Here is a 26,865-nt window from a genome sequence, read left to right as displayed (position 1 = left end):
GGAGCCCAGCCATACACAGGCAGACAGAAAGACAGACAGACACTCTTTTTTATGTCAAATGAATCCATCACGTTTGGGGTGTATCCCAGAGAAACACCTCGCTCACCCGCCCCACTATGCTCAGCCCAGGCCTGAGCCCAATGATTTGATCATGGAGGAGAGAAGTAAGTTGTAGTTCGGGGCCGTGTGTACGGGGGCAGAATTTATTTCACAGCCCCATGCAAGAATGCCTTGTTAAAATACTCAGCCCGTTCTAAGCAACATCCTTAGAGCGAGAGGAACGGCCAGGCCCGAAGCTTCCAAAAAGGGGGAGTTTTCCATCATAATAGGCACGTTTTGGGGTGTATGGGGGGGATGCTTGGAAAGAAAAGAGCTGTAAATCAAGTGTGTGAGCCTAGCCCTCGGGATCCATTGTTTGACAATGGTTCATCTCTGAGAGAATATAACATCTGCAGAGCAATATCTGGGAACAGGGCAACATTCGGAGTAATGTGTGCAAATCAGCCCAGGGACAGCTCTCACGTATAGACTGCACCCACCGGCCCCAAGACTTGGACTTCTGAAGCCAAGAATATAACTTACTTGTTCCGGCCAGCAGCCCTTCTTTCCTGGTTTGCTCTCATCTAGGTGAGCAGTGCTCACGTCCCTTCACATCTCTGGCTTATGAAAGGAATGCAGATATTCCTGCCTGAGATCAGCTCCACGCTGGCTCAGACAACAGGGTGAGGCTGTGGGGTGACCCAGAGAGTGGAGCTGCCCCTGCTCTGATGGACTGGAAAAGTCCCATTGCTAGTCTGGGTCACAGGAATGCCCAGAGGGTACGTGCACTTGTTGATAGACTCAACTAGGCAGCTACGCCGGTCTGTTGTCTGGCCGAGGGCTCCAGCCCCTCAGAGATGCTGATGGAGAGGCAGGAAGAGGGAGCCCAGAGGCCCCAGTTTTCTGTATTATGGCACATGACACTGCAGTACGAGCATCCCAAATATGGACCGGCTGGAACCCATCTGCATAACTTTGCCTCCTGGCTCCTAAATATCAGCTGCCCAGAGATGAAAACAAAGAAACTTTCTCCTCTGTCCAGCCTCTAGTAATCTCCCTCGCAGATGTGCTAGAATCTCTGAGCAAACTGAAGGGAAATGAGGAGGAATGGAAAATGCCTGCCCCAGGATCCCCATTATCGATAAGCCTCTCCTCAGATCATTGAATCGGACGTGGAGAGCCTTGCTTTGCTGTTGTGGTGTCAAAAGCTGTCTCATCTATCGCCAAGGGCAGCGAGCTCTGTAGACGGCTTTGTAACCAGCTTCCCGATGTATTTCAAATGGAGGCTGGGAGTAGCATCCAGGGCAAGTGAGAGACATCTGATCTTTACATACTTTAATCTCTGTGTGGCATGTTCTGTACCAAACATACAGGTGAGTGCAAAGGGGAAGACAATGCTGGACGTAGAGATTTTACATGGCTGCAGACAACCAGAATATCACCAAAGACACAGGGCGCCGGAGTGTGTAGCTAGAACAGTGCGATCTTGCACTTAGCCGGAAGAAATGCCCCTGCGATTATGGGTGTCTCTGTTATCGTATCACTGAAGCTTAGAGGGAGATATGAGGGAAGTCGCTGAGCTGATCCCTGCCTAGGTCACAAGATCAACATGAAGATGAAGTACTTTAAAGAGCCGGTTGGCAGGAGAGGGCATGAAATGCCATAAATGTCACGTGATGTCCATGCAAATCATCAGTAGCAGCAGAAAATAAACAAACCCTCAAAACATGAGAAGCCTTCAATTAACCTCTGTACCCAGGGCTTTAGAGACAGAGCCAGAGGGGCTGAAAATGTCTGTCAAGTTGGAGATGCCATCCCCAGGCTAATCAGGATTAAAGCTGTCTGCGAGGAAGCAGGCTCTCAGATCTCTGGTGTCAGTGTTTGGGCTGGCCCCTCCACTCTCCGGGGGGCAGTGTGGTCTAACGATACAAGCACAGGAGATCCTGAACTCTAATCCCAATTCTGACGCCAACTCCCCATGTTGCCCTGACTGAGTCACGGCTGTGCTCCATGCCTCGGTTTCCCCCATCTATAAAATGAGGATCATAGTCTATTTAAATGCCCCCCTTGTACTGGTATTTTGAGGATGAATTATCCGGTGTTGTGAAGTGCTCAGAAGATGGAAAGTGCTAGCTAAGCAGCATTTATTATTCGCACAGCCCTTATGAGATGTGGTTGAGAACGGGGTTGTTTAGAAGTCACTGAAGGGAAATAACATGGGATTTTAGGATGGCCTGGATGACTGATCAAAGCACTGATGGCACGCAGTTATCTCTACCCATCCCTGAGGAATCCCTAACTCATCTAGTCTGAAGGAGGAGAAAGCAGCCCAGTGTGATGGCCAGATGAAATGATTAATGGCTTTCCTGCTGCTCCCTCTTCTTCTGCCAGCCAGCCATTTGGAATCCCTCCCAGCCTCTTTCATTATTTTACACGTTCAGATGCTCTCAGCTTCACTGGCTACAAAGCTAATTACGCGAGTCCGGTGCAGAAATAATGCAATGCCACTTTTTTCCGTCACTCATGGCAACGCTGGGAATTGCTGGCATCGAAGTGACTTTGATTTAATTCACGACTCCTGTAAGGAGGGAGGCAGAAGAGGCCTTGCTGACACACATTCAGAGTGGGGGCGTGGGAGGGGAGGAGACAGAGACCCCTGCCCAGGATCACCTCTTTAGGGCTGCATCGGCTAAACCAGGAGGCCCCACTCACGTTATGCAACTCTGCAATGGCTCCTTTTTTCGCTTTTGTGCCGGTGCTGGGGCACAGGGCTGGCGAGCGTGCAACCACAGCACGGCAGCAGCAGCACAAACTCCCTCCACCGGCCGGAAGGATCGCTTGGCCGGGCAACAGGAGAGCGGAGCGTATGGCTGCACGGCAGCAGTTACAGCGGCACAGCTTTGGCGCTGTAGCTGCTGTCGTGTAGACGCTGCCCAGACTGACAGCAGGGTTTCCCATCGAGGTGGGTGATCCAGCTCTCCCAGAGGTGGGAACTAGGTCCTTCCGGTGACCCGGCTGTATCTGCAATGGGAGGTAGGGCAACCAAACGACAACGCTCACAGCACGACATTTTCCATAGCTAGGTCGACCTACATTGTAGGTGTGGACCAGGCCCTGCCCATGGCAAGCCTTGGCAGCCTTCTGACAGCGTCAGTGGAGAGGGCAGTCACTGCACGCCGCGGTGGAGGTTTTGTGGCATGGACACATACACATCTCTGCAGCGCAGCTGGGCCCTGTGCAGTGTCCTGAGGACTCAATTCCCAAGTTGAACGCCTGTGGATGTCCAGGGGGTTTAGGACCTGTTCCAGTCCCCACCAGAGACAATGAAAGGGATCCCTCGGACTTCGGTGTGCTGAGGATTCGGTGTCATGGACTGGGGTGTGGGCAGTCATGTCTAGTGGTTGGAGCCAGAACTGGAATCACGAGGCAGGAGCCAGAGCCAAAAGCCAAGGGCAGGAGTCATAAACCATGCCGGGCCGGAGCAGACAAGCAGGGCTGGAGCAAGGCAGGAAAAGGAGTGATTGCAGGGGCGGGCGGCAGTGTTGGGTTGAAGCCCAGTCCTAGCAATGCCACGCAGCCACACAGGTGATCTGGGGTTTAGTTTGCTGATCCCAAGCCCAGCCATGGGCCCTCATTTCTGACAGGAGGCCCCAGTGCTATTGAGAACTGTACCCCAAAGTGGTTTAGCTTCCAAGTCAGCAAGTTCTGCCATGCAGAGGCAGTTGGGAACTACATCACTGACCAACGGGGATCTCTTTCCAGCACCGTCCCAGACCCCAGAGAGATTCCTGCACACCGCAGCCCCGGCACGTCGCACACAGTTGTGTTCTGCGCCCTGGAAAGATGGTCTGTGCAGATCCCAGAACAAAACTCTGCCCTTTGTCCCTAATTAATGTCTGCTGTAGCAGTAGACATTGATAATGGGAACAGCGCTTAGACCTAACGAAAGGTGTCTAGTTCAGAAAGACACAGGAAAAGATCTCCCTGTTCAAGCCTTTTAATGGAATCACAGCAGCAGGCGATGAGAAGGCAGAAAAACGGAAGCTGAATTTAAACTCCAGCCCTTCTCTGTGATGCATTCCACCTTTGGACAGATTAATAACTTGCTAAATGGGTTGAGGGAAGGGAAAAAAACCCCTGAAGAGTAAAGATTCTTTTATTACATTAATAACATCTTGTAATACAAATTAGGAGACAAAGAGCAGTGTAAGAGAGAAAAGACAATGACGACATCTCTGTGCTGGATTTTAAAAAGAGAGAAAGAAAACGAAAGTCTAATAACGTCTCTCGAGCAATTCACTCTCTGCGCACCGCAGGAGTTCTGCACCTTGGCCTTAGACCATCCTCAACTCAGTGAAGTCAGTGCAAACTTCCCCATTGACTTCAGTGGCCTCTGGATCCGGCCCTTAATGAATGATAGGGGAAATTCCCCTGGGTGCAGAGAGTCAGTATAGAGCCTCGGTGCCACACATAGGACTGAAGCTGGACTTAAGGAGTAGCTAACTAGGCTTTGTGCTGGCTCTCTGCCCACAGGTGAATCTCACCGTGATAGAAGTTTCAGACCTCAGTCCTCCTACTGACTGAGCCCACTGCACACAGCCCTTCACATCACGCCCTGCCCCACTGACATGCGGCAGGCTAGGTCCCAGCCGTGCCGTGATATACACAGAGCAGCTAACGATCATAACATGACGTCAAAAAAACCTTGACATTTCTTGGCAAGAAACATCATTTCCTTAAAGAGATTTCAGCTAAATGTCATGTGTTTGGTTTTTTTCTAGGGGGTGAATAAGCCTGTCAGTTTGGGTTGGAAGGATCCCTCCTGTCTTAATGAGAGACGTTTTAGGAGCTTAATTTAGTTCACGCTGATGGAAATAAGGACTTCCCCTTCGCAGTCCCTGGCAGGAAGTTGCACATATGGTACCCTTCTCAGCAGCTGATGATCCCTGGCACAAGTCCACTGTATTAATGTGTGGCTGACAATTATCCCAGACACAGAGGGGAATCCCAAGGATGTGGTGCCGTTTACCTACCTCCCAGATATAAAGGAGAAATCTTCTTCAAGAAAGAAAGAAAAGATCCTGGCTCTTTCTTTTATCTTCTTGTGTAAGTTTCCCAAGGACAGTCTAACCAGAGATAGAATATTTAAGAAGCGCCGTGTAGGAGGCGGCCCAGTCCAGCAATAGCTCTGCAAAGCGCTCCTTGCACGGGCCTGCTGCCGACACATTTCAGGAATGCCTGGAATGAGGTTTCTGGGTAAGTGCTGCAATGCATTTATCAGCGCCGGCATTCCCCCGTCAGAGATCTAGCTCTGGCCTACATACGAGTCTGAGATTTCTCCTCCGCAGACAGGCCCTGGCAATGGGGAAAGCAGCAGTAAAGCCGAGAAGCTCAATTCTCAGCTGCTCCAATGACTGTTCTTTTAATACTTCTCTTTTTAGTTTGTCAGTGTGATTGCGGGGCTTGCCTTCACCTGGCAGACCTGGTTTGGAAACAGAACCTGCTTTGAGTGATTTCAGCACACGAGATATCAGGAAAACTCTGGATTTCTTCAGGTATTCAGAAGAAGCCCAGTGAGCTAAATCCAGCCAAGTGAAAACCCAACAGAAGTCAGTGGCGTTACGTTTATTTATGCAAAGGCTGAGTTCGGCTGTGTTTGTATCAGCTATGCCAAATAATTCACTCCCAATAAAAGCGAACAGCGTATTAATGGTTAAGGCTGAACACAAGTCTCGATCTCCCTGCCTAGGCTAGGGAGGTTTTTACACTGTGCCCCTCGTTGTAGCATCTGGCTTTGGAAACCGGAACAAATAAAGCACTAATGTGCACAAGGTAGGCACGTGTTCACTGCACGCTTACGTGCGCCTGGCTGGCGTAGGAATCAAGCTCTCCGTTCTAGCCTCTCTCCTAGGAAGCCCAAGAAAAAGTGAGTTGCTCCCAAAAACAAGTCCTTCCCACTGCACACGTGCAGGTATCTCCAAACCACACCCTCATGCCAACACCTTGCACAAAGCCCTGTATGCCAACCGACTGGGCTGCGGGGAGCGAGTTCCAGAGTGAAGGCTGCCCTCTCCTGCCAGAGAGCACCCTGGATTTCAGTCTCCTCTGCCACCAATTTAGTGTGAAAATAATACGGTTCTGCTCTGAGCTTGATTTTCACATAGACCCACTGAGATATGAGCTACTGACCTCGCTTATCGATAGCAGCGTATGCCAGCACAGCTCTGCAGGCTGTGCTGCAATTTGCATCATTACATGACATTAAACCCATCTTTGTTTTTAAAAATTAAGCTAAAACTTCTCATAGCAACCAATGGCTGTCATGATTTCTTCTTGATCCGATATTACCATTCTCTCACTTGAGGTCTTCTCCGGCTTCTCTCAAAGCCAATGGAAGGTCAATGCATTGATCAGCAGGAGTTGGTTGGGGGAGCTTAAACTACAAAGGTCGGTTTTCAAAGGCACACGTGACAATCAGGTGCCCAAGTCTTTTTCCAAGTCAGTGGGAGTTGGTCGCCTAACTCCACTGGTGCCTTTGCAAATCTCCCCCCAAGACAGGAAATAGATACTTCTCCTGGGGCCAAGGAAGACCAGTTGTGGGGGTTTTAGCATGTGTACAGTGGATGAGCCGTAGGGGGTGCAAGACTTGTATCCACAGAGCTATGTCACAGCCTGTTCCTCCTCCTTCCAGCTCATCAGGCACAGGCCTGTAGAATATCTGCGACTCAGGTCTCCCCGAGGTGTTGTGGGGACTCACTGATCTGCTGGTGACTGTGTACACAGAGGTACTAGGCGAAGAAGTTCTTTGCATCCTTACGGGCCCAATCCGGTAGCCCTGTCTCTGGTGAGGATTTGGTAGTCCCTGGGAAGCGAGTCAGGACAGGGTTCGTGGGTGTTTGGGGAAGGGGCGTGGTTTCACGGTTCATCAGGTTTGGTGTCCTGTCTCCTGAGGAAATTGAGCTCCAGACGACTCGAAGTGCTGCAAATTGCTTTCTGAGGCTCCTATCAATGTGATATCAAAGGGCTGCAGGCGCTGCTGCCCTGTATGTTACCGCACATCTGCTGGTGCTGTGCAGAGGATCCTTCTTATGGGATGAGAAATCAAGCACATTTTATGACAACAACAACAAATTCTCCTAGTCACAACATCCTCACAAGCACATGCAATTAGAAGCTAATGTTTTGGTAAGTGCTAAATATAGGCCTTGGTCTTCACATACTTAAGCAAACAAATGGCAGCTGTTGAGTATCTCATTGATGAAATACCAGCTTCATTCTGCTGAAAGAACATGGAAAACAAACGTGGGGTTGCTACCAGGTTCCAAACACTAATTCAAAGGCCGTTCTGCTGCTCACTGGAAAGATTTGTTGCTTTATTCTCTGTAAATTGCCATCTAAAAGCAGCAGTGCCTACAAGCAGATGCCTTGCGCAAAGAGCTAATTGTAAACAAACAGTTTAGCTTACACAGACACCTGCTTTTCTCTCAGCTCTTCTGGGCCACCTATTCCATTTCCAGAGCAAGAGCAGTGGCTTTTGCATTCTCTTCCCCCAGGTAGACGTTAGGCCTTATGTTGCACTCACCAATGCCGTTTGCATTTTCAGAGTTCTCTTTCGCTAACGATTAACGCCTAAAGACTTCCTCTGCATAACCAAGTGCATTCTTGGAGCAGATCACTTCCTGCCAGCAGCAGTGCAGTGAAGAATTCCAGCCCGTTTTAATAATAAGCCACATTTTCCCTTTTGCAGCAGCAAACGAGACCAGGAGGGTAGTGAGACTCTTGTATCATTCAGCAGTGATCACTGCAGGGACTGAAAGTCTGAAAACAGGGTCTCCAGTGAGCCCTGCCCGCCCAGTTTGCCTTGGCTGGTTGCAGGGACATGTGACCTTTAAGGATCGGGCAGGGAGGGCAGGACTTGTAAGAGCTCCAGGAAAGTTGTAGTTGGCTCCAGTGTCTCCCCCTACCTGCATCCTGCGCCTGAAGAGTGGGGTGAGTTCCTCTATAACAGCGGCTCTCAATCTTTTTTTCCCAAGTACTAGTCGGGTCAGGTCAAGTACCGCTGGTCCTGACCCCAGTAGTACTCGAGTAAAAAAAGGGGGGAACTACCCTCCGCCGAATCCTGCCTGCCGTTAACTACATTTCGGCGGCAGGGTTTCTAACATGCAGAGCCGGACGGGTTGCTTTTCAGTGGCAGGGTTTGCGGCTGGATGGAAGTAAAGCGGGGCTATTATTTCCTGTGGCTTACATATGACACCCCGTTAATTCACCCCGGAATGATATTAGCCTTTTTCGCAACTGCATCACGTTGTTGACTTAAATTCAATTTGGGATACACTCTAACCCCCCAGGTCCTTTTCAGCAGTACTATACTATCTGGCAAGTTAGTCCCCATTTTGTAGTTGTGTGTTTGATTTTTTTTCTCCCTAAGTGTAGTACTTTGCACTTATCTTTTTTGAATTTCATCTTGTTGATTTCAGACCAGTTCTCCAATTTCTCAAGGTCATTTTGAATTCTAATCCTGTCCTCCACAGAGTTTACAACCCCGCCCAGTTTGGTGTCATCCACAGGTTTTATACGTGTACCCTCCACGCCATTACCCAAGTCATCAATGAAAATGTTGACTAGCACCAGACTCAGGATAGACCCCACTAGATTTGCCCTCTCAGTTTGACAGTGAACCACTGAGAATTACTCTCTGAGTACGGTCTTTCAAACAGTTTTGCTCCAACCGCACAGTAGGTTCATCTAGTCCATATTTCCCTAGTCTGCTCTGAGAATGTCATGTGGGACCGTGTCAAAGGCCTTACTAAAAATCAAGATATGTCACCTCTACTGCTTCCCCCCATCCACCAGGCCAGTAACCCTGTCAAAGAAGAAAATGAGATTGGTTTGGCATGACTGGTCTGGACAAAGCCATGTTGGCTATTATTTCTATCCCTGGTATCTAGGTGCTTACAATGATGGTTGCTGATCATTGAACAGTCAACCTCACTAACTATTTAATTCCTTGTGTAAGACGAGAGAGAGAAGGTCACTGAGCTGCACAATTTACTATGAACGATGGCTTTTTTGGAGCCACAAGTGGGTGGAGTTTGGAAGGTGCCGCTACTTATTTTTTCCCCAGTTAAGGGGGAGTCCAGTGGCATTCAGGGAGCAGCAGGATCATATTTTGAACATCTCCACAATCTACTATCATTCCAATGATTCACATGGGCGGAGCTTGGAAGAGTACCACCGCCTTCTTTTTTCTCTAGCGTGACCCTGATAATAACAGAATAATTTAACATTGCAGAAAATGCATGTTGGCAAAAAGGTCCAGTTCCAGACTGGGTGTGAAGGCCCCAGGCTCCTTTAAAGTTACCCAGATTTTTTCCTGTTTTATCGTCACCTGGGAGAGACACTGACACATTCTTATTGACCTGCTCAAAGCCCTAGCGAGGCCTGTTGGGTAACTGATGTTTCTGCAGGGAAACAAAAATGCATGCATCACAGCTAAATAAATGGCTCCATCTTTGAAGTGCAGCTCAAAATCGCCAGTGGAACTGTCAGTTTCCTGCCTCCTCAGAAAGACGGGCTTCGTGGTCATAAGTCGCTCATTAAAGCTCGTGTGAGGCCCAGCTGAACAGGCAGCTACTGAAATGATTACAAGCAAAGAAAGGTGACAGCATGTCACTTCACAGCCATAGCCCAGAGCCCCAGCCCTGCGTGAAATGCATTGCCACTCCCTGCAGCTGCTGCTGAGCTGCGAGGAATTCATGTGGGGTGTTATAGATGGGCAGCATTCCCAGACAGCTGGGGGCACTGGAGACTTTATTAAAAGATAGCAGAGCAGAGACTGAGACATGGTCTATTAAGACACTCAGACTGGAACTGGGAGTCAGGTCCTTGTACAAGCAGACCCCACCGCTGACCCTCCCTGGGACATGGGCAAGTGCCCAAATCTCTCTGCCTCCATTTTATCATCATTTATTTGCATTACTCTAGTGCCTAGAGCCCTGATCCTAGACCAGAACCCCACTGTGCTAGGTGCTGTACAGACACCGAACAAAGAGACAGCCCCTGCCCAAAGAGGCTCACACCCTAAAGACAAAAGAACACACAATGGGTGGACACAGATGGGTGGGGGAGTGCACAGAAACAAAAGTGGCCAGAGAGGCCCCTCCCCTGAGCTCCAGGGGCTGCCGAGGGGCCGGAACTGGCACGTCCCGCGGAGCTCTCTCGGGAAGGAAGTGCCGTCAGGATGGCACGAGAACTCCGGGGAGCACTGGCTGCAGCCGAGGCAGTGCTTAGAACAGTGGCTCTCAACCTTTTTCCAGTTGCAGACCCCCACAACATTTCACGTGGCAGTGCGGACCCCTTCGGAAATCTTAGCGGTAGTCTGCAGACCCCCAGGGGTCCGCGGCCCGCAGGTTGAGAACCGCTGGTTTAATATCCCAGCCTGGCGAGGGTCTGTATCCCGGGGCTGATGGCTGGGCAGCCCTTTGATGACAGTGGGACCCTCCCCTTTGCCAGTCTGTCTGTGGCTGGTTGCGCTGAGGCTCGGTGTGGTAACTGCAGGACCAGGCCACATCATGGTTCTCTGCAGACGGGCTGAGACCCTCAGCCTGCTCCAGCCCCTTTATGCAGCAGAAAGGGGCCCTGAGAACTTCGGGTCCAGAGGGAGGATCCTCTGGCACAGGCACTGTGGAGACAGCTGTACGCCTGACCTCCCGCTCCCGCCACCTCCTTGCAAGCTCCGGAGTTGGGCACATGCCGCGGGAAAGGCAGGGAGAAGCCCTGCTGTGGAGAGCCCGGGCAGTGCGGTGATCTGGCCCCAGGTGTGTTAGCTGTCAGAGATTCTTAGCTCCTAAAGGCAGACGGGACCACTGTGATCATCCAGTCTGTCCTGCTGTGTCGGGCAGGCCAGGTCCAGGGCAGGGACCTGTCTTAGTGCATGTGAAAAGCACGGTGTGCTCCAGGGGTGCCACGTACCGCCCAAGGGAAGCTCTCCATGCAGGACAAGGCCCAAGCCAGAAGCATGATGGGCTAGTGGATCAATAAAGGAGCTGGGAGTCAGGGGACGTGGGTTCTGCTACTGACTCAGCCATCCGCTTCCTTTGGCGCACCAGCTCAGTGTCCCCATCTGTAAAGAGGGGATAATGCTGTCCAGGCTTCAGGCAGCACTCGGCGCTGCTCAGCTGAAAGGCACCGACAGTGCAAAACATCACCCTGCCGAGCAGCGGAGAAGGGGAGGGTGTCCATGTGCTGTACGGGAACTGGGAGCGTCGGTGCGACGCCCACGCATAGCATCGTGCTTGAGTGGGCTAGCTCCATGCCAGAGCGAAGCTCACAGAGTGTTGTTTGTCTGCCGTTAAGGTGAAGAGCGTGAACCTGTCAGAGGGAGAGGTGCTCTCCATTCGCGGAGTGGACGACGACAACTTGGTGGTCTTAGCCAATCAGACGCTTTTGGTGGAGGGTCAGGTGATTCGCAGCCCAACCAACACGATTTCCGTTTACTTCCGGACGTTCCAAGACGATGTGGCTGGGACTTTTCAGCTTCATTATCAGGGTAGGTGCTTGGTCTCCAAAACCAGTGACACCTGTCCAGCCCCGGAGTGGGGGGGCGCACGGCTGGGCGCGTTGCACGCCAGGCCCAGACAGCCGGGCCAGCAGCGTGGCCAAGTGGCTGGGGCAGTGGACTACAACCCAGGAGACGTGGGTTTTATTCCTCACTCTCTCACTGACTTGCTGTGTGACCTTGGGCAACACTTCACCTCCCCTGTGCCTTGGGGCTGCTCCAACTCCCGTTGCAGTCAGGGGGGATCAGGCCCCGGTGCCCCCATTTGTAGAATACTTTCAGAGCCTTGGCTAAGATGGTTAGAAGACGAAACGTCCTCCCCCCTCCGCCATCGGCATTGCATCCTGAATGGTTCTGAGACCCTCCAGTGCAGTCGTTGCGAGGATGGGCAGCATCACACGTGCCTGACATTTTTTGGTGCCTCCCAAGCTGAGAGTGGCTTAAATGGGGGACTGAGAGGTGAAATACCCCAGCCCTCCACCTGCCTACGGCTTCTTAATGGAACCAGTTTGTTATCCATCATAGCTGAATGCAACTCAACCCCCTGAAAAACCCATTGCCTCCCTGGATAATCAAACACTGACTGCAGGGTTCCCTCCCAAGTTTTGCACGGGCTTCTGCCCCTTGGGGGATGTGGCTGTGTTCTGTGGGACTGGCCTCAGAGGATCTGCTCCAGCAAAGCAGGTAGGCATGTAAGTAAACCCATTGTCTTCATGTTCTTAGAGTTAAGCTCATGCTTGAATGCTTTGCTGGACCAGGGCAAGGGTGAGCAGAGGTCTCTAGTCTATGACGCTTCCCTTGCAGACACAGGCTAGCTATTTGTATGGGCCTTGACCAGTCTAGCTGTCCTGGCACATTTCCAGTGGTTTTGTTTACCCCTAGGTCCATTGCATTCTGTTTCTGTTCCCTTATAGAAGACCTTCCTACATGGATACTTATGGAATATTTATTTTTCCCTTGAAAGCTACAGAAAAATAAATGACCACAAGTGAATTCTCTTTAGAAACAAGAGAAATGATGTCTAATTAAGGGGTGCAAAGTAATTAACCAATGGGTCAGTGGCACTTTCCGTTTTCTGAAAACACACTTGTCTCCAAGTGGTGGGTCTGGGCTGATGTGAGTAGGTTCCCGCACCTCTTTAGCTTTCAGCCACTCGCCTTCTTGCAGAACTACTCAGAGAAGACAGTCGTGTTGCTTAAAATCTTGGTATGTGTGTGTTACAGTGTTCATGCTGAGCTGCAACTTCCCCCGGAGACCTGACTTTGGAGATGTGACTGTAATGGATCTGCATTCTGGTGGACTCGCCCATTTTCATTGTTACCTGGGATATGAACTACAAGGCCCCAAAGTGCTTACATGCATCAATGCCTCTCGACCTCACTGGAGCAGCCCAGAACCTGTCTGTTCAGGTACAGTCATTGTTACTTAACACAGATGCTAACACAAGCTGGACCCTAAAATAATTTAGTGTTTTCTTTGCATTAAAAGTTTAATTTGATCCTGGGAGAGGGGGAAACCACACCAAATTCTGCTCCCATTTACATCAGCATGAATCCAGACAGATTCAGTGGAGAGATGCTTTACAGGAGTAAAGCCCGACAGAGCGGGACCCTGGCTGGGTGAGGAAGGCTGGCATGGTGCCTGCCATGCTGGATTGTCAACAATCCACAGTGCTGAAAGGCAGTGATGTTTCCCCCAGGACTATTTTTAGCAGCAAGTTGGAGGCATTTTTACTCCATCTGGGGCCTGGTAATGAGGAAGGAGCTGCTCCCTGTGCAGAAATGTGTGACTGAGAGCAGAATCTGACCCACTGTTAGGCAAGTAACAAAAAGGAAATGACCATTTAAAAAATGGAGAGAGAAAATAATGATCAAAGCTCAGTTATTAAGTTGTTACTGCATTTCTCAGTATGTATTAGACTCCCAGGGACAGCAAGACCCTGCACCATTAAGCTAGATACAAGATCATCCCATGTTTCATTTGGTAAGAGTACAGAAACACCTAAGGGATCAAGGCTCCCATGGTGCTAGGTGCTGTACAAACCAGTAATAGAAAGCCCAGAGAGAGCTCCCTGTCTTGGTTTATGACAAGACACAGTATGTGAATAAAGCAGACACATATGGGGACAGTAACAATGAAATGGGCATGATCACATTTCTGCACTATAAGCAGCAGTCACAGCTCACCTCTTTTGTTGTGGGGGGCAAAATTCTTCTTTGGACAGAAACCAAACCTGGCAAATGTCAGCCTCAAAAGCAAATGTTTCAGAAGGTGAGGGGTGTGTGAAAGCAGAGAGTTCTAACAGAAACTGGCTAGCAATCTTAGCGGTAACAGGTATCACCAGCACCCAGTGGAATGAGATTCTTCTCGGGATGTTACATCGGTTCGCTCCTTTGCATGCTCCACAAGCTGTGTTCCTGGCCCTTTTTTGAGAGGTCTTTTTGGTCTGTCAACTGCTTAATGTGCAGGGCAGCTGGGTCTCAGTGCCTCCCCTCAAACTCCAAGGAGGCACTGCCTCCATTGGCTTCTGGCAAAGGTAAATACAAATCCCCCAGGAGACCCTTTATCTGCTCAGCTCTTCTCAAAAAGCTCTTCCTCTTGCCACTGCCGCTCCTCTGCTGCAAGCTGCTTCCAGTTGTGTTCAGAGCCTCCCTTCCTGTGTGTGCAAATCACTTGTACAAAGCAGCGTCTCCCTCGTTGCATTGGCCAATCCCACTCTCCCAGGAAAGTCTCCTATGCCTGCAGGGATTTGCCTCTCTCTGCCATGTAGCATTGCACACACCTGAACAAGATGGGGAGGTTTCAGCTGACATTGGTTTTGGGGGTCTACCCCTCACTCCTAAGCTTCTTTTCCCAAGTTAAATGCACTTAAAATGTCAAAGAGAAACCCAGCTGAAAGCTGAGTAACCCCTGACCTGGGGTCAAACCCCGCAAAACCACAAGTTTCATGTGGTTTCAACATGTAGCTGCACTAAATCAACCCTGGATCCTTCCTATTGACCTGCTTTCTGACTCTCCCCGGCAGACTGTGCCAACCTGGTCAGGAAATGCACAACCCGAGAAGATTTTCATGCTTTGGGAATTCATAACAAGTGTTGTGCCATCCTCGGGGCAGATTCTGTTCTCAGTTACACCGGTGCCAATCCATGTCTTTGGAGTCAGTGGAGTCATTCCCTGGTGTAGCTGAGAGCAGAATCTGTCCTGATTTGGCAACCCATTTCTCGGCGAGGAAGCCCTTTCTTAGCTTGTGCTCATTTGTCAGCACATCGTGCATGGCCCGTTGTATTTTGCGGCACCTGAAGCTCTGAGCGGCTGCGTGCTCCCATCTCACTTTCCCCACAATCTCCTTGCCAGCGCCCTGCGGAGGGACGGTGCACAACGCCACAATTGGACGAGTTCTCTCACCTAGCTACCCTGGGAACCACAGTAGCATGCACTGCGTGTGGACCATCGACGCTCCCAAGGGCCAGAAGCTGCACCTGCACTTTGAGAGGCTTCTGCTGAGTGAAAAGGACAGGTGAGGCCCTGCGATGAACCGCTCGCACGGACAGATGCCTGCTAACCTGAGAGCCAGAATCCGAGCTGACACATGCTGGAGGTTAACTGGGCCATTGCTGCTCGGGGCGACGGCTGGAGTTCTGGGGGCAGGGAGCATCACGATGCTTATCCTGAAATTATCTAAATGTATCAAATCTTGGGCACGGTCCCTCCCCCAAGCCTCGGCACCCTGCTTTTCCCACCCCATGCCATCCACTCGAGGAAATCCTGGCAGCCTCCTGCCCCATCCAGAGGAGGCTTCCGTGGTTACTACCTGCCGCTAGCAAGAGGGTCTTCCTCAGGACTGACTGGACAATGGATTCCCTCAGTCCACCCTGGGTGGGCCTGACCCAGCCCCCTTTCCCAGCGCCTGGGCCAGCCGGAGCACTGCCGTCCCCGGGCGGTGCCGGGCGTCGGGCACTCCCCTGCTCAGTGCAGTGGGAGCCAGCGCGTGGCTGGTGATTTCGACGGCCCTGGGCGGTGCCATGAAATTCCCACCCGAGGGGCTCAGGCGCCCGCCTCTAATGGCTGCGAGGCTGGCGGGTCTCGTGAACGGGCCTCGCCCGTGTGTGGATTTAGTTGTGGGCCAGCACTCTCTAGGGCAGAGGCGGAGGGGGAGCACAACCACGCTGCCCTTCCCGTGTTGCTGAATGGGAGGGGCCCCTGCAAGATGGGAGGGCATCCGGGGGGAGGCGGGTCTCACTCGCTGTGAGAAAGGGGGTCCCAGCTACGGAAGAGCAGAAGATTCATTGTTCTAGGGCAAAACTCCCCCCAGAAAGTGATGGGGCTGGCAGGAGAGCTAAGGGGCCCTGCTGCTCCGGAAGGGAACTGGACCTGCCCTTCAAATCCACGGTTACCCCCAGCCGTTGTGTGGTTTAGGGCGGGGCTTGTGCAATGACAAGTAACCCCAGCCACAAACTGCCCCTCTGATTCCCCAAAAATCCCCCATTGCCCAGGCTGCTCCTCTCCCCCAAATACCAGGAGTTACAAATCACAGGCTATTGGCATCCATAACACAGAGCACACAAACAACACAGAGCACACATTTACGCTACTGATGTTTGTGGTTAAGTGGCATTAAAAATTCAGTCTGGTAACAGGCAATAAAGCCCGTTTATGACTTGTAGTGAAAGCAAAGAATAAAGCACCTGTTCACTGCCTGATAAAGCAGATTTACCTGGTTTACGAATGGGCGTTTGCATAATTTCTTTCAAATGCTGCCCTCCAAAAGCCCGAGAACGGGACCCTGCCTGGGTGAGGAACAAGTGGCATGGGGGATTGTGGAGAATGCAGAGTGGTAAAAGGCAGAGACGTTACTGCCCCCGATTCCCCCAAGATTATTGTTAGCGGCATTTTTACTTTGCCTGAGCCCGGTACCAAGGAAGGAGCAGCTCCCTGTTCAGACCCGTGTCACGCCGTTGCCACAGGCACATTTCATCCTCTTCCCTCCCGTGCTTCCAGTTCAGGCTGAAAAGCCCCCTCCTCGCATTGACCAGGGCCTGTGCTGGTAAAGCAAGGTGCCCGCACGTGGCAGTCCCTGCCCAGGCAGAACGGGGGCCAGCGGAGGATCCACTAACCCTTTCTCCTTCTAACGTGTCTGAACAGAATGGTTGTGTACAGTGGAGAGACAAACCACTCCGCCGTGCTCTACGACTCCCTCAGGACAGAGAGCGTCCCCTTCGAAGGCGTGATCAGCGACGGCTCCGCCATCCGCATTGACTTCATGGCGGATGCGGCGCGTGCCAGCACCGCTTTCAATATTCGATTTGAAGGTGACTCTCTCTTTCATTTTGGCTCGGGCGGGTGGGCAGCAGTGGGCAGAAACTAGCTAGTGCTGCTCGTGCTCAGCAGAGACAAGCAATTAATAGAGGCATTGATTGCAATTACTCTAACAGGGGTTACCCTTCTCAGCAACAGGAAACTGCTTGCCCCTGGCAATCCAATAGCCGCCCCTTCCATCGTCCCTGCATTACTGGAGGCATCCATTGGAACCTGGTGCCTGAGTATGCCAGGCCTAGGGGTGAACTTGCTAACATCTCCAGGCCAGCAGAGACAGGCGAGGGTCTGTGCATGATGCTCCCCAGAGTTACAGAAGGAAAGTCACTGCAGTTCCCATCCTCTCCCAGCCCGGCTGTTGCAAATGTAACAACTGCACAAGCCCTGCTGGGCGGATTCGCCTCAGGCTGTGTACATGATGCACAGCTGGCGGCAGCTTCTGGTTCTCCCCAAAGCCCAGTTCCCGCGAACAGGAAACAAGGCAACAGAAACTAGTGTTCATTTTTGCATTGCAGAATATTCTGTGAAGTCAAGTTCTTTTCCCGTCATTTGCTAGGAGGGACAAACCTGACAAATGGCTGCAAGCCAGAGAGCATTCCCAGACCCAAGGGGGAGAGTCAGGTCAGAAATGTTAGTCTGACATCAAGACACCGCTTCCTCCCCTCGGCTCTGGATTTACTTGGGTTTAGCTTTGAGTTGGTTTAGTTTTAAACTCTGCCTACTTCAGAGGGGAGTCCCCATGCCAGCGGCTGGGGTGTCACTGTCCCAAGAAATCAGGGACATGCCAGTCTCTACCAGGAATGCCAGGCAGGACTGCAGACACATTCTGCTAGACAGACAGAGAGACCAGAGGCAGTCGGATTAGAGCAGTGCCAGTTTGGATCTCATTTGTTAGAAAAGCGGGGTGGGAGGCGGGATCACATTTCCTCTGATAACAGAAAATCAAATCTCCCTTATGCTCCCGCCTGCCACGGCACCATCCTATAGCAGCAGCCGTTTCCTGACTGAGGATGCAAAGACACTGAGCATTCGGTCTTCTGCCTTGCCCTCTAACTCTGCATTCACGTCAAACGTCTCACTGCACTCGCAGCTTTCCTGCACAGCTTGTGGGGTTTGGTGCCACAGCTGCCTCCTGACCTTTAGAAGCGATAACAACCCCACCTGTGTCATTCACCTGACTGCTGTGTAAGTCCTACTTACCCCAGGCCTGATCAGCTGTGCTCCCAGCTGAGAGCAATTTCTTTATGTTTTGAGAGTGCCATGACAAGCCATTGAACTGCCCTGCCCTGCCCTGCCCTGCCCAAGGGGTGTCTGCGCTAACCCCAGATAACCCCAGCTAGCTTTAAATAAGGCGTGCAGCGGGCCAGCGCCTCCGCTAGTGCAAACCAGAGACGCTGCAGTGGCATCGGCAGAGCTGACTTCAAGAGCTACCCCGGTTCGCACTAGCTGGGCTCTAGCCCTGCTCGCCCGTGGAAGTAAAATAGATTGTGCAGCTCAGCGTCTGTCCCGTCCTCCGCTGTGAGTGCGAATAGACCGGGTACGGCTGAGCCGTGGAGATTCAGAGCCATCTCTCTTCACCAGACCTGCTGTTGGTTCAGTCGAACCTGAGCCGTTCCCGCCTGTGACCCCCCGCCAAGATGCAATGGTGTGCAGGAGCAGCTTCCCTCCCTCGCGCCGGGTGCTGGAGGGGACGTGCACTAGGAAACCTGGCATGGACAACCTAGGAGAGCTCTTCCCAGGGCCCAGGACACACGTGTAACACAGGCCCCCTCCCACACACACCACAAGCCCTCAGCCCATACGTACAATCTCATGAGCCAGGAACATTTTTTCCTCCTGGTAATGGGGGTTACAGCCTGGGCCAGGCCTCTGGGACCCGGTAAAAATGTACCCTTCCCCCTCCATGTGGGGGCCCTGCCTCTTTCCAGCAGCACTACCCAGGCTGGTTTGAGGAGCCGGGGATCTTGAGTACCAGGGAGCCCTTAGACATCACTGTAACAGGGCCGGCTGCCCCTGAGCATGGCCTGGGTGCCTCTGCTGTGCGCTGGCCCTGACTCCACAGTCTCTCTGTCAGTCCCAGCCCTGCTTAGCAGCTGGGACTTTTAGTAAATGAACCAAGCTCTCAGACAAACACACGAACAATCTTCCACCCAGGCTTGGCCTGGGCACAGCCCCTCTTCCCTGAGGGCCTAGCCCCTTGTCAGAGACCATGCAGGAGCCCCTCTTCCCCTGCAACTCCACTCTCCCCTCCCCTGCAGCTTCCTGCTGCCTTTTATCCTGGGATCACCCTGATTCAACCCAGGTGGGGCCCATCCTGTAATCAGGGCTGGGTAGCTCCTGGCTCTCAAGCCCTGTTACGGTCACTTAATAAAATCCCTGGCGCCCTGACTTGGGAGGCAGAGTTTAAAGTTATCATTCACTGGGGCTGGTCAAGTCGTAAGCAGATTCTGTGGGTGAGAGTGCTGCATACGGCGCAATAAATGGCATGTCTTCAGGTGCCTGGGGGAAGTAGACTGAGTCTTGCCACCCCAACCTGCAGGTAATCTGTCAATGGTGGTTACACTGGCATGTTCTGTCCCCCGTAGAATAGGGGCTGATATGTTCACCAGTTACATTTCCTGGGCGGGGCCACACAATACAGCTCCTGGTGACGTCCGCAAATGCTTAACTTGGAGCCTCTGCTACAGAGAAGTAAGCGTAATCCAGTCATTTGCTTTCTACCTGCGAAGTGTCATGTAGCAGGCAGAGCAGCTGTAACGCTTCCTGAGGAATGGCCTGCCTGTGTGAACCAGCTATTATCCAAGAGCTTCTCCTTCTGAGACTGCGAAGTTCGGAGACATGCCGGGTGAACCCCGGTCCGCTCACAGAGACGTCCACAATTGTCATTTAAATATGTTCCGCTCTCAGGCTCAGTCTAACACCTCGGGTCTCTGAAGAGACTCAATGACATGCAATAATCCCAGGGAAGAAGGCTGCTCAGTAAATATATCAGCTGCACCGTGGCGTGTCTATTACTGTTGATAACACAGAAAAGAAGTGGGGCCTGGCTGAGATTTAATTGTTAATCCTAATTGCCTGTGAAATAAGCCAGGGAACAGGGCAGCAGGATTCCCGCGCGCGAGCCCAGCTAAGCAGCAGTCCTGGGCAGTGGCCACGCTGGGAAGCGGATGCCGTGCACAGTCAGTTGGTGAAGGGGTTTCTAGATGAGGGCTTGCTCAGCATGGGCCACATCAAGCCCTGAGCTCTTGGTCTGGTAAAGTGTTAAGAGAGAAACGTGCCCTGACCAGCCCTGACTAGCCCTTGCTCCGTTACAGTCAATTGGCAGCTTTCAATTCTGGCTTCAGCACATTGGTTCCCTGGGCACTGGCTCTGCTTGCTCAGGGCTGGCCGGGGCTAGGGCTGGCCGGGGGGGGGGGGGCCGTTAAACTGAATTGCCATTCCAATAGTTACGGAAAAATTTAAAACCAATTTGCCCGGAAGGGGATTTAGTGCAGCAGGCAGCTTGCTCGCTCGCACACACGCCGCTGCCTGACACAGAGCCGGAGCGTGTGGTGGAGTCCCGCCCAGCCCCCAGCACTGTGCCAGACGCAGTGCCACAAATACAGCAGAGACACCCCAGGCCTGACTCTGGGGGGGGCCTGCCCGGGGGGATGATCACTGACTCAGGCCGGTTCTTATTCTTCTAAAGCAGTTTGCTCATCCCTCGCTTTCACACAGAGAGATTATGTAGCACTGGTCCATACAATGGATAATACCCTACTACCGCTAATGGCGTTACCCCTTTAGCTCAGCTGGTGCTTTGCAGCTGAAGGCCTGGAGAGCAGGCCCTGTGGTGAGAGCTGTGACAATCGCACAAGAACTAGAAAAGGAGAGCGTGACAGGTGGTGTCTCCTCCCCAGGGCAGGGCTTGTGCTGCTGCCGGCTCCAGGGCATGCAGTTAACACGGCGTTTCTCTTAAAGCTTTCGAGCGAGGCCATTGCTATGAGCCGTACATTCAGAACGGGAATTTTACCACCTCTGATCCTACCTACAACCTGGGGACGACGGTGGAGTTCAGCTGCGACCCTGGCCATTCCTTGGAGCAGGGGCCCGCCATCATCGAGTGTATCAACGTCAGGGATCCCTACTGGAACGACACGGAGCCGCTGTGCAGAGGTCAGTCACCTGCGTCCAGCCGGGCTCGTTAGGCCTCGTGCAGAAATAAAAACCCTCCGGTGGCTGTGACTTCGCTACCAGGAAAAGCGAGTGCACGTGAGTGAGGATGAGTTGAAGCATGTCCGTGAGCTCTGGCGCAGCGTTCAGAGAGGGGACAACAAATACACAGAGGGTCCCCGGGTCCCGTTGACGGCACTACAATAGTGAGGAGCTGGGCGTGTCTCAAAGTCAGCGACCGGCCGCGTTCCCGCCGCGCCCAGGGTGTTCTGTGGGGTGGGGCGAGTCACCTCTCTCCATCTCTCCTATTTCAGCAATGTGTGGAGGGGAGCTCTCTGCCATGGCCGGCGTCATCCTGTCCCCCAACTGGCCAGAGCCCTACGCTGAGGGAGAAGACTGCGTCTGGCGGGTACACGTTGGGGAGGAAAAGCGGCTTTTCCTGGACATCCAGCTGTGAGTACTTCGCAGGGGGCTGAGCTGGGCTGGAGTGGGCTGATGGCTTTCCTCCCGCAGCCGGTTCCTGCTTTACCGTGTGTGGTTGTTCTGCTGACAGCAGACACTGTTCTAAAGTCAGGTGCGTGTTTGGGAGGCGGTACTGTCCTTGGCTGTGCTCAGGTCTTGGCAGGCAGGCTGCACACAAAGTGAACAGAGGTAGACTTACTGTGCAAAGACAGGCTGCCGTTATTAGCATCCTCCCTCGCACAGAGAAGCAAGGCTGTGTCTCAAAAGTTCCAATCCTGCTTCTGTCTCTGAAACTGCTGGTTGTCTTCAGCACGTCACTTAACCTCTGTGCCTCGGTTTCCCCACCCATCTGAGGGATTGGGTTATTACCCTAGCAGTATTAATAAGGCCGTCGTTTTAAATGCAGATATGACAGGGGCAATGATCCTCTCCAGCCAGGGAGAGGTGCTGTGAGGACTAGTGAATGCAAAGCATTTTGAAGATGAAAAATACTACACAAGTGTCATTTGGCTGGTGATTTATGACCTGAGATCACACCCTGCGGAAATCTGCTGGGCTCATGGAGGAAGGTTCTTAGCACAGGTTTTGCCTCCTTTTTCAGAATCTGTGTTTTAAACAGTGACGTTTGCAGGCCCGTTTTGACAACAAGAGTTGCCATGCCAGTGTGGTACTGCTAGGCCGACGGCATGGCACCCTTGTGCCTGCTCTGGACTATCTGGGTGAGCGAGAAAGCCCCCCTGGAGAGGTGTGTGCTCCTGTCCCTGGCAAAGGGCTCCCCCAGCATGTGCAAGGAGAAGGCAGATGAAAATCCTGCTGGGCGGTGTTCTCTACGCATCCATCACCACCCAGCCTTGCCCACTTCGACACAACACCTCCGAGTTTTGCATTCTCTTCCCGTTCCAGTCCCAGTGGGGCTCCGCGTGGGACCCTCCCACACTGTAAGGACCTCATTGGCCGGCTCTTACCTAGGCTCTCCTTCTCGTGGGTTCTTCCAAGCGCTCTTCACCGGCGCAGCATTCTAAATCCTCGGTGACACGCGTTGGCCACGCGGCTAGGGGTAATGAGGAGGGCTGCTCCAGGAAGGAGATGTGCTCTTCCGTGCGTTTCACTAGCTAGCTGTCCTGGAGACGGCTATTGGACTTTCTGGTACTATTGCTGGAGGGATCAATGCCAGGGCTGCATGAGATCAGCTTCAGCAAGGAATAATTGTGGCAAGGATCAGCTGTATAGTTCGTTGAAAATCAGTGACTGGATCCTACTGGAGCCCAACTCAGCACTGCCATTGTAATGCCAGATCCACTCGCCCCTGCCGCTTGCCCTGCAGGGAAACATTTACCGACCCCCCCCAGGGGTCACTGATATTCAGACAATAGCCAAACGAACAGTGCCATGTCCTCAGCCTGGGGCACTGGCAGAGCCGACAGAACACCCTGTTTGCAGGGAGCTGCTCACGAGCCCCACTCCAGAAGACTGCTCGGAAGTAGATCGAACGCTCTGCTGTGGTGACCTCCCTGCCCCCTCCGGATATCAAGGGACCTTTCTTTCCGCACATGAAATAGCTTCAGTTTAAAATAGCGTTTTCTGGGGGGGGGGAAGGAGCTCACTTTGTGTTCTGTCCAACTCAGCTCCCATAGGAAGGAGCGAAAGACTCCCAAGCTCACGGCCCCAGCAGTGTTTCAGGAACTGCAGAGCACCGCGTGAGCTGCGCCGGACACGGAGCTACCGCCCCCCCGGTCTCTCTCCGCCAGCCCGCAGGTCGAGGCCAGTCCGGAATTTCGGCTCACTCTCGTCGTTTGCGACTGATTTATTCTCCCCACAGCCTCCATGCAGTGCAGGCAGCGTGCCCGACGGGCACCGGGCACCTTCACAGGCCGCGAGCTGACAGACCGGGGCTGGGACGCAGAGCCCGCACAGCTGCTGCGAGCGCGAGGAAGGACTGCGAGCCGTACCGACCGCCGAGGCAAAGGCACATCCCAACCCTTTGCTGTAGCCTGCCCACAGCGCTAGCGCTGGTGCTAGTAAGAAGGAAAATGAATAATGAGTGAAGCCTCCGCCTGGGCTGGAGAAGCGAGGGAGGGGGGAACCCGAAAGAGAAATTTCTTTGGAGGATCTGTTCCAATGATGTAACTGGCAAAGGGACCGGAGGATGGAGGATGGATAAAACCTCCTACCCCTCAGTCTGCCCTGGGCTCAGCTGTGGAAACCAGCTCTAATTCCCTGGCCTGGCTTTTCTTCCTTTTGTGGGACCAACACGGCTGCATGAAATGCAGCTGCTGTCCTGCCTGAGTCCGTCAGGCCCACTCCACCCTGATGATTTGATTCCTTTGCCACCTGAGACAACAGAGAAGTGACGTAGGATTGCCACTGCCCCATGCTGCATGCAGACAGACAGACAGACAAGCCGCCAGCATCCCTGCGTGGTCAGGTGGCTGGCCAGTCAGACCGGATTCCTCTGAAAGCACCGCCTGTGCTGGGAGCCCCTGCAGTGGTGATATTGCGAATGCGGAGGGCAGCTCTTCTGAGGCTGTTTTGGGAAGCCCAGAGACTATCAAGTACTAGCGCACAGTCAAAAAGCTGTCAAGCTTTCAGTGAAAATAGCGAGTCAGGGCCTCACTGCACCTGGCCCATCTCTGTGAGGGCTGGGGCAGGGCAGAACTGGAGGCCGGACCATCTGAAGTCATCACACAAATGACACCATGAAATGGGGTTGAGAGAACGCAGAGAGTTGCTCTGAGAGCCGCGTTCTGCGGGGATTGGCGGGATGCCTTCCACGAAGAATCCTAATCGAACGTTTGGGGCACCACTACGGCCTCTCGAAGCACAGCCACTGCAGGCCAGGGTGGGAGTGGCAGTAGTGAAGGGACGCTGTCTGCGTAGGGCAGGAGAAAGTACGGTGAGCCCAGCGCACGCCTCAGCCCCCTTTGCTCCACCTTAGCAAAGGGGCAGCGTCGCTCTCCCCGGTCTGCCTGTGCAGGAGACATGGGCACAACAGGTCCGGACCCTGGGCACCCCACTCCCTGGAGGTGGTTAGTGCAGGGAGACAGTATCAGGAGACTTACTAAGGTCAAGATATAGCACGTCTCCTCCTTCCCCACCACCTGCGAGGCTGGCTTGGACCCTGACAAAGAAGGATATTTGGTTAGTTTGACACGATTTGTTCTTGACAAATCTGCCAGCTGGTATTTGTCACCTTATTATCTCCGAGGTGCTTTACCAAGCGATTGTTGGATTATTTGCTCCATTGTCTTTCCGGGTACCAAGGTTAAGCTGACTGGTCTGTAATTCCCTGTTGTGCTTATTCCCCTTTCCATAGCCAGGGACTATATTTGCCCTTTTCCAGTCCTCTGGGATCTCTCCCGTGCTCCAGGAGTTCTAAGAGAGAAGCGCTAATGGCTCAGCAAACTATTAAGCCGTGGCCTGGCATTTAACCATTTAAACCTGGCGCCAGCTGGGCCGCCCTACCAAACATTCGCAGCGCCAGCTTCGGTTTCCGGGTCAGTCTGTCCCACTGGGACCAAGGGCAAGTGTGTGCCTGGGGAACCAGTCCCAAAGACGGGAGCTGGCAAAGCAAAGTCCTGGTTGAAATACCAGCTGGGCGTGTCTCTGAAGGGCGCTGGGTGTCTCGTGGACGCGGGCTAGGTATTTCTGGGTGTTGATCTGAAGCGTTGACAAGGTAGCAGCGGAGGCAGAAGGTGGTCTTGTTGTCAGTTTCGGCTGGGTTGATTTGTCACTTGGTGCCTCTCAGCTCCTCTCTGGTTTTGAAAGTGAAGTCAGGCTGGCCTGGGGGACAAGGTGTCTCTGTACTCCCCTCCTCCCCACCGGCCTGCCCGAGAGCCAGAGGAGGGAGAGGGGCTTCAGTCGCCACATGCCAGACAGTCATTAGTCCCCTCACCAAATGAGGAGGCAGCTGGAGAACCACCCTGAGTGTGGCATGTTTCTCTGACCTCCCGGCGGGCCCAGCCCCTGCAGCGTAGCGACAGCAGCTCCCCTTTGACCTGCCGAGAGCAGCCCTCCTTCAGCAGACGCACTTCTGCCTTTCAGCCTCTTCGTTGGGAGGCAAAGGACCCCCGATACCTGCTGCAGTTCTTGGTCCTGGGGTGCTCAGGGCCTGCGGTCCTGGGCTCTGTGTCAGGAGGAGGTGTGCAGTGTGCTTGGCAGGAAGACAGAGCCCCCCGCCCTTTCAAACCTGGAGACGGGATTGACCACCGTTATGCTGGTTTCACTGCTGTGTGATGAGCCATAAGGAGAACCACGCCAGCACAGGATGTTCGGAGACTCAGGAGCTTGCAAGGACGAAGGTGCAACCCTGAGTGTAGCAAGGTGACCTACTGTACTCGGCAAAGGATTCGGTGGCATTTTAATTTCTCCTCGCTGGTCATAGACGTTCATCACAGCTTTCTCACCCTCCAAGAGCCTGTCTTTCCCCCAGCGGTAGATCTCAGTCTCTGGAAGACCAGTGCACTCTGCTGGCCAGGAAAATCTAAGCACTGTACTGAACTGGCCAGACGGTTTGCTTGGAGGTAGCGATGTGAACTGACACGTCGGTGCAAAGCACTTCAAAGCCAAGGGGAGGCCTTTGCCTGGGAAGCGCCGGCTTTGCTGAGCTTGGGACGCAATCATGTATCCACGGCAGAACGCAGCTCGTTCCGGGAGAACGTTCTCCCTTACAAGGACTCCAGCCGTGCCGTACGTAAAACGGGACGGACAGATGATCACATTTCTCTTTTCAAAAGGAACTCTGTGTTGGATGAACTTTACTCAGAAACTTACCCCCCTCATCTCCAAAGGGCTGCATGAAATCACTGTAATTGGGGATCGCGCCACGCAGAACCTCAGGCTCGCCGTGCTTAGCACCAGCTGTGAAGTGCTGGTATCCACCAGGAATGTGCCTTTCAGTAGATACAGAGCGCACAGGCCCACAGACATCTGGCGTCTGCTTAGTGCAGAATGATCAAAGGACTCAGCATTTTCCTGGGTTTTGACGGGCGGCGAGTTTACCAATGGCCAGTCAGCCCAAGCCATGCCATGCACTGAAGCAGCTGTTGTGTTAGGAGACAAATAACAGTTCAGGTCTTTAAATCCTCTTCTGACTTTTGTTGTTGTTAGTTTTGCACCATTTCATGTCCTGCGTGCCCCTTGTCTCACGCGCCAGCCACCCTCCTGGAGTACGTGCATGTTCTGTCTGTCTCACAACTTCACAGCGGCACCTGTGTGCAGTCAGAGCCAAGAGCCTAACCCGCTCTTTATAACGAAGGACGGTTCCAGTGTCTCAAATGGCCCTTCCAGTTACAGCACGACGGCCCTTTATTGTCGCCGTGTCCCCTGGGGCCCCGCTACGTGTC

At 52.9% G+C, this 26,865-nt stretch overlaps 1 protein-coding gene across 1 annotated transcript in view; it reads left to right on the top strand.

The window, feature by feature from the left end:
* Window positions 1-26,865, top strand: part of SEZ6L (seizure related 6 homolog like) — a 119,510-nt gene that overhangs the window by 77,644 nt on the left and 15,001 nt on the right. Inside the window, exons 4-9 of the mRNA XM_067539420.1 lie at window positions 11,395-11,587; window positions 12,820-13,005; window positions 14,951-15,113; window positions 16,739-16,905; window positions 20,870-21,064; window positions 21,376-21,514. Of these exons, the coding sequence (XP_067395521.1) occupies window positions 11,395-11,587; window positions 12,820-13,005; window positions 14,951-15,113; window positions 16,739-16,905; window positions 20,870-21,064; window positions 21,376-21,514 (1,043 nt within the window). The remainder of the gene's footprint in view (window positions 1-11,394; window positions 11,588-12,819; window positions 13,006-14,950; window positions 15,114-16,738; window positions 16,906-20,869; window positions 21,065-21,375; window positions 21,515-26,865) is intronic.

The sequence above is a fragment of the Emydura macquarii genome, unplaced genomic scaffold (assembly GCF_026122565.2).
Source record: "Emydura macquarii macquarii isolate MOO-44397 ecotype Brisbane River unplaced genomic scaffold, CSIRO-AGI_Emac_v2 contig_554, whole genome shotgun sequence".
NCBI classification, from domain to species: Eukaryota; Metazoa; Chordata; order Testudines; family Chelidae; genus Emydura; species Emydura macquarii.
Note: the sequence above shows the minus strand (reverse complement) of the source record. Positions and strands in the feature narration are given on the sequence as shown.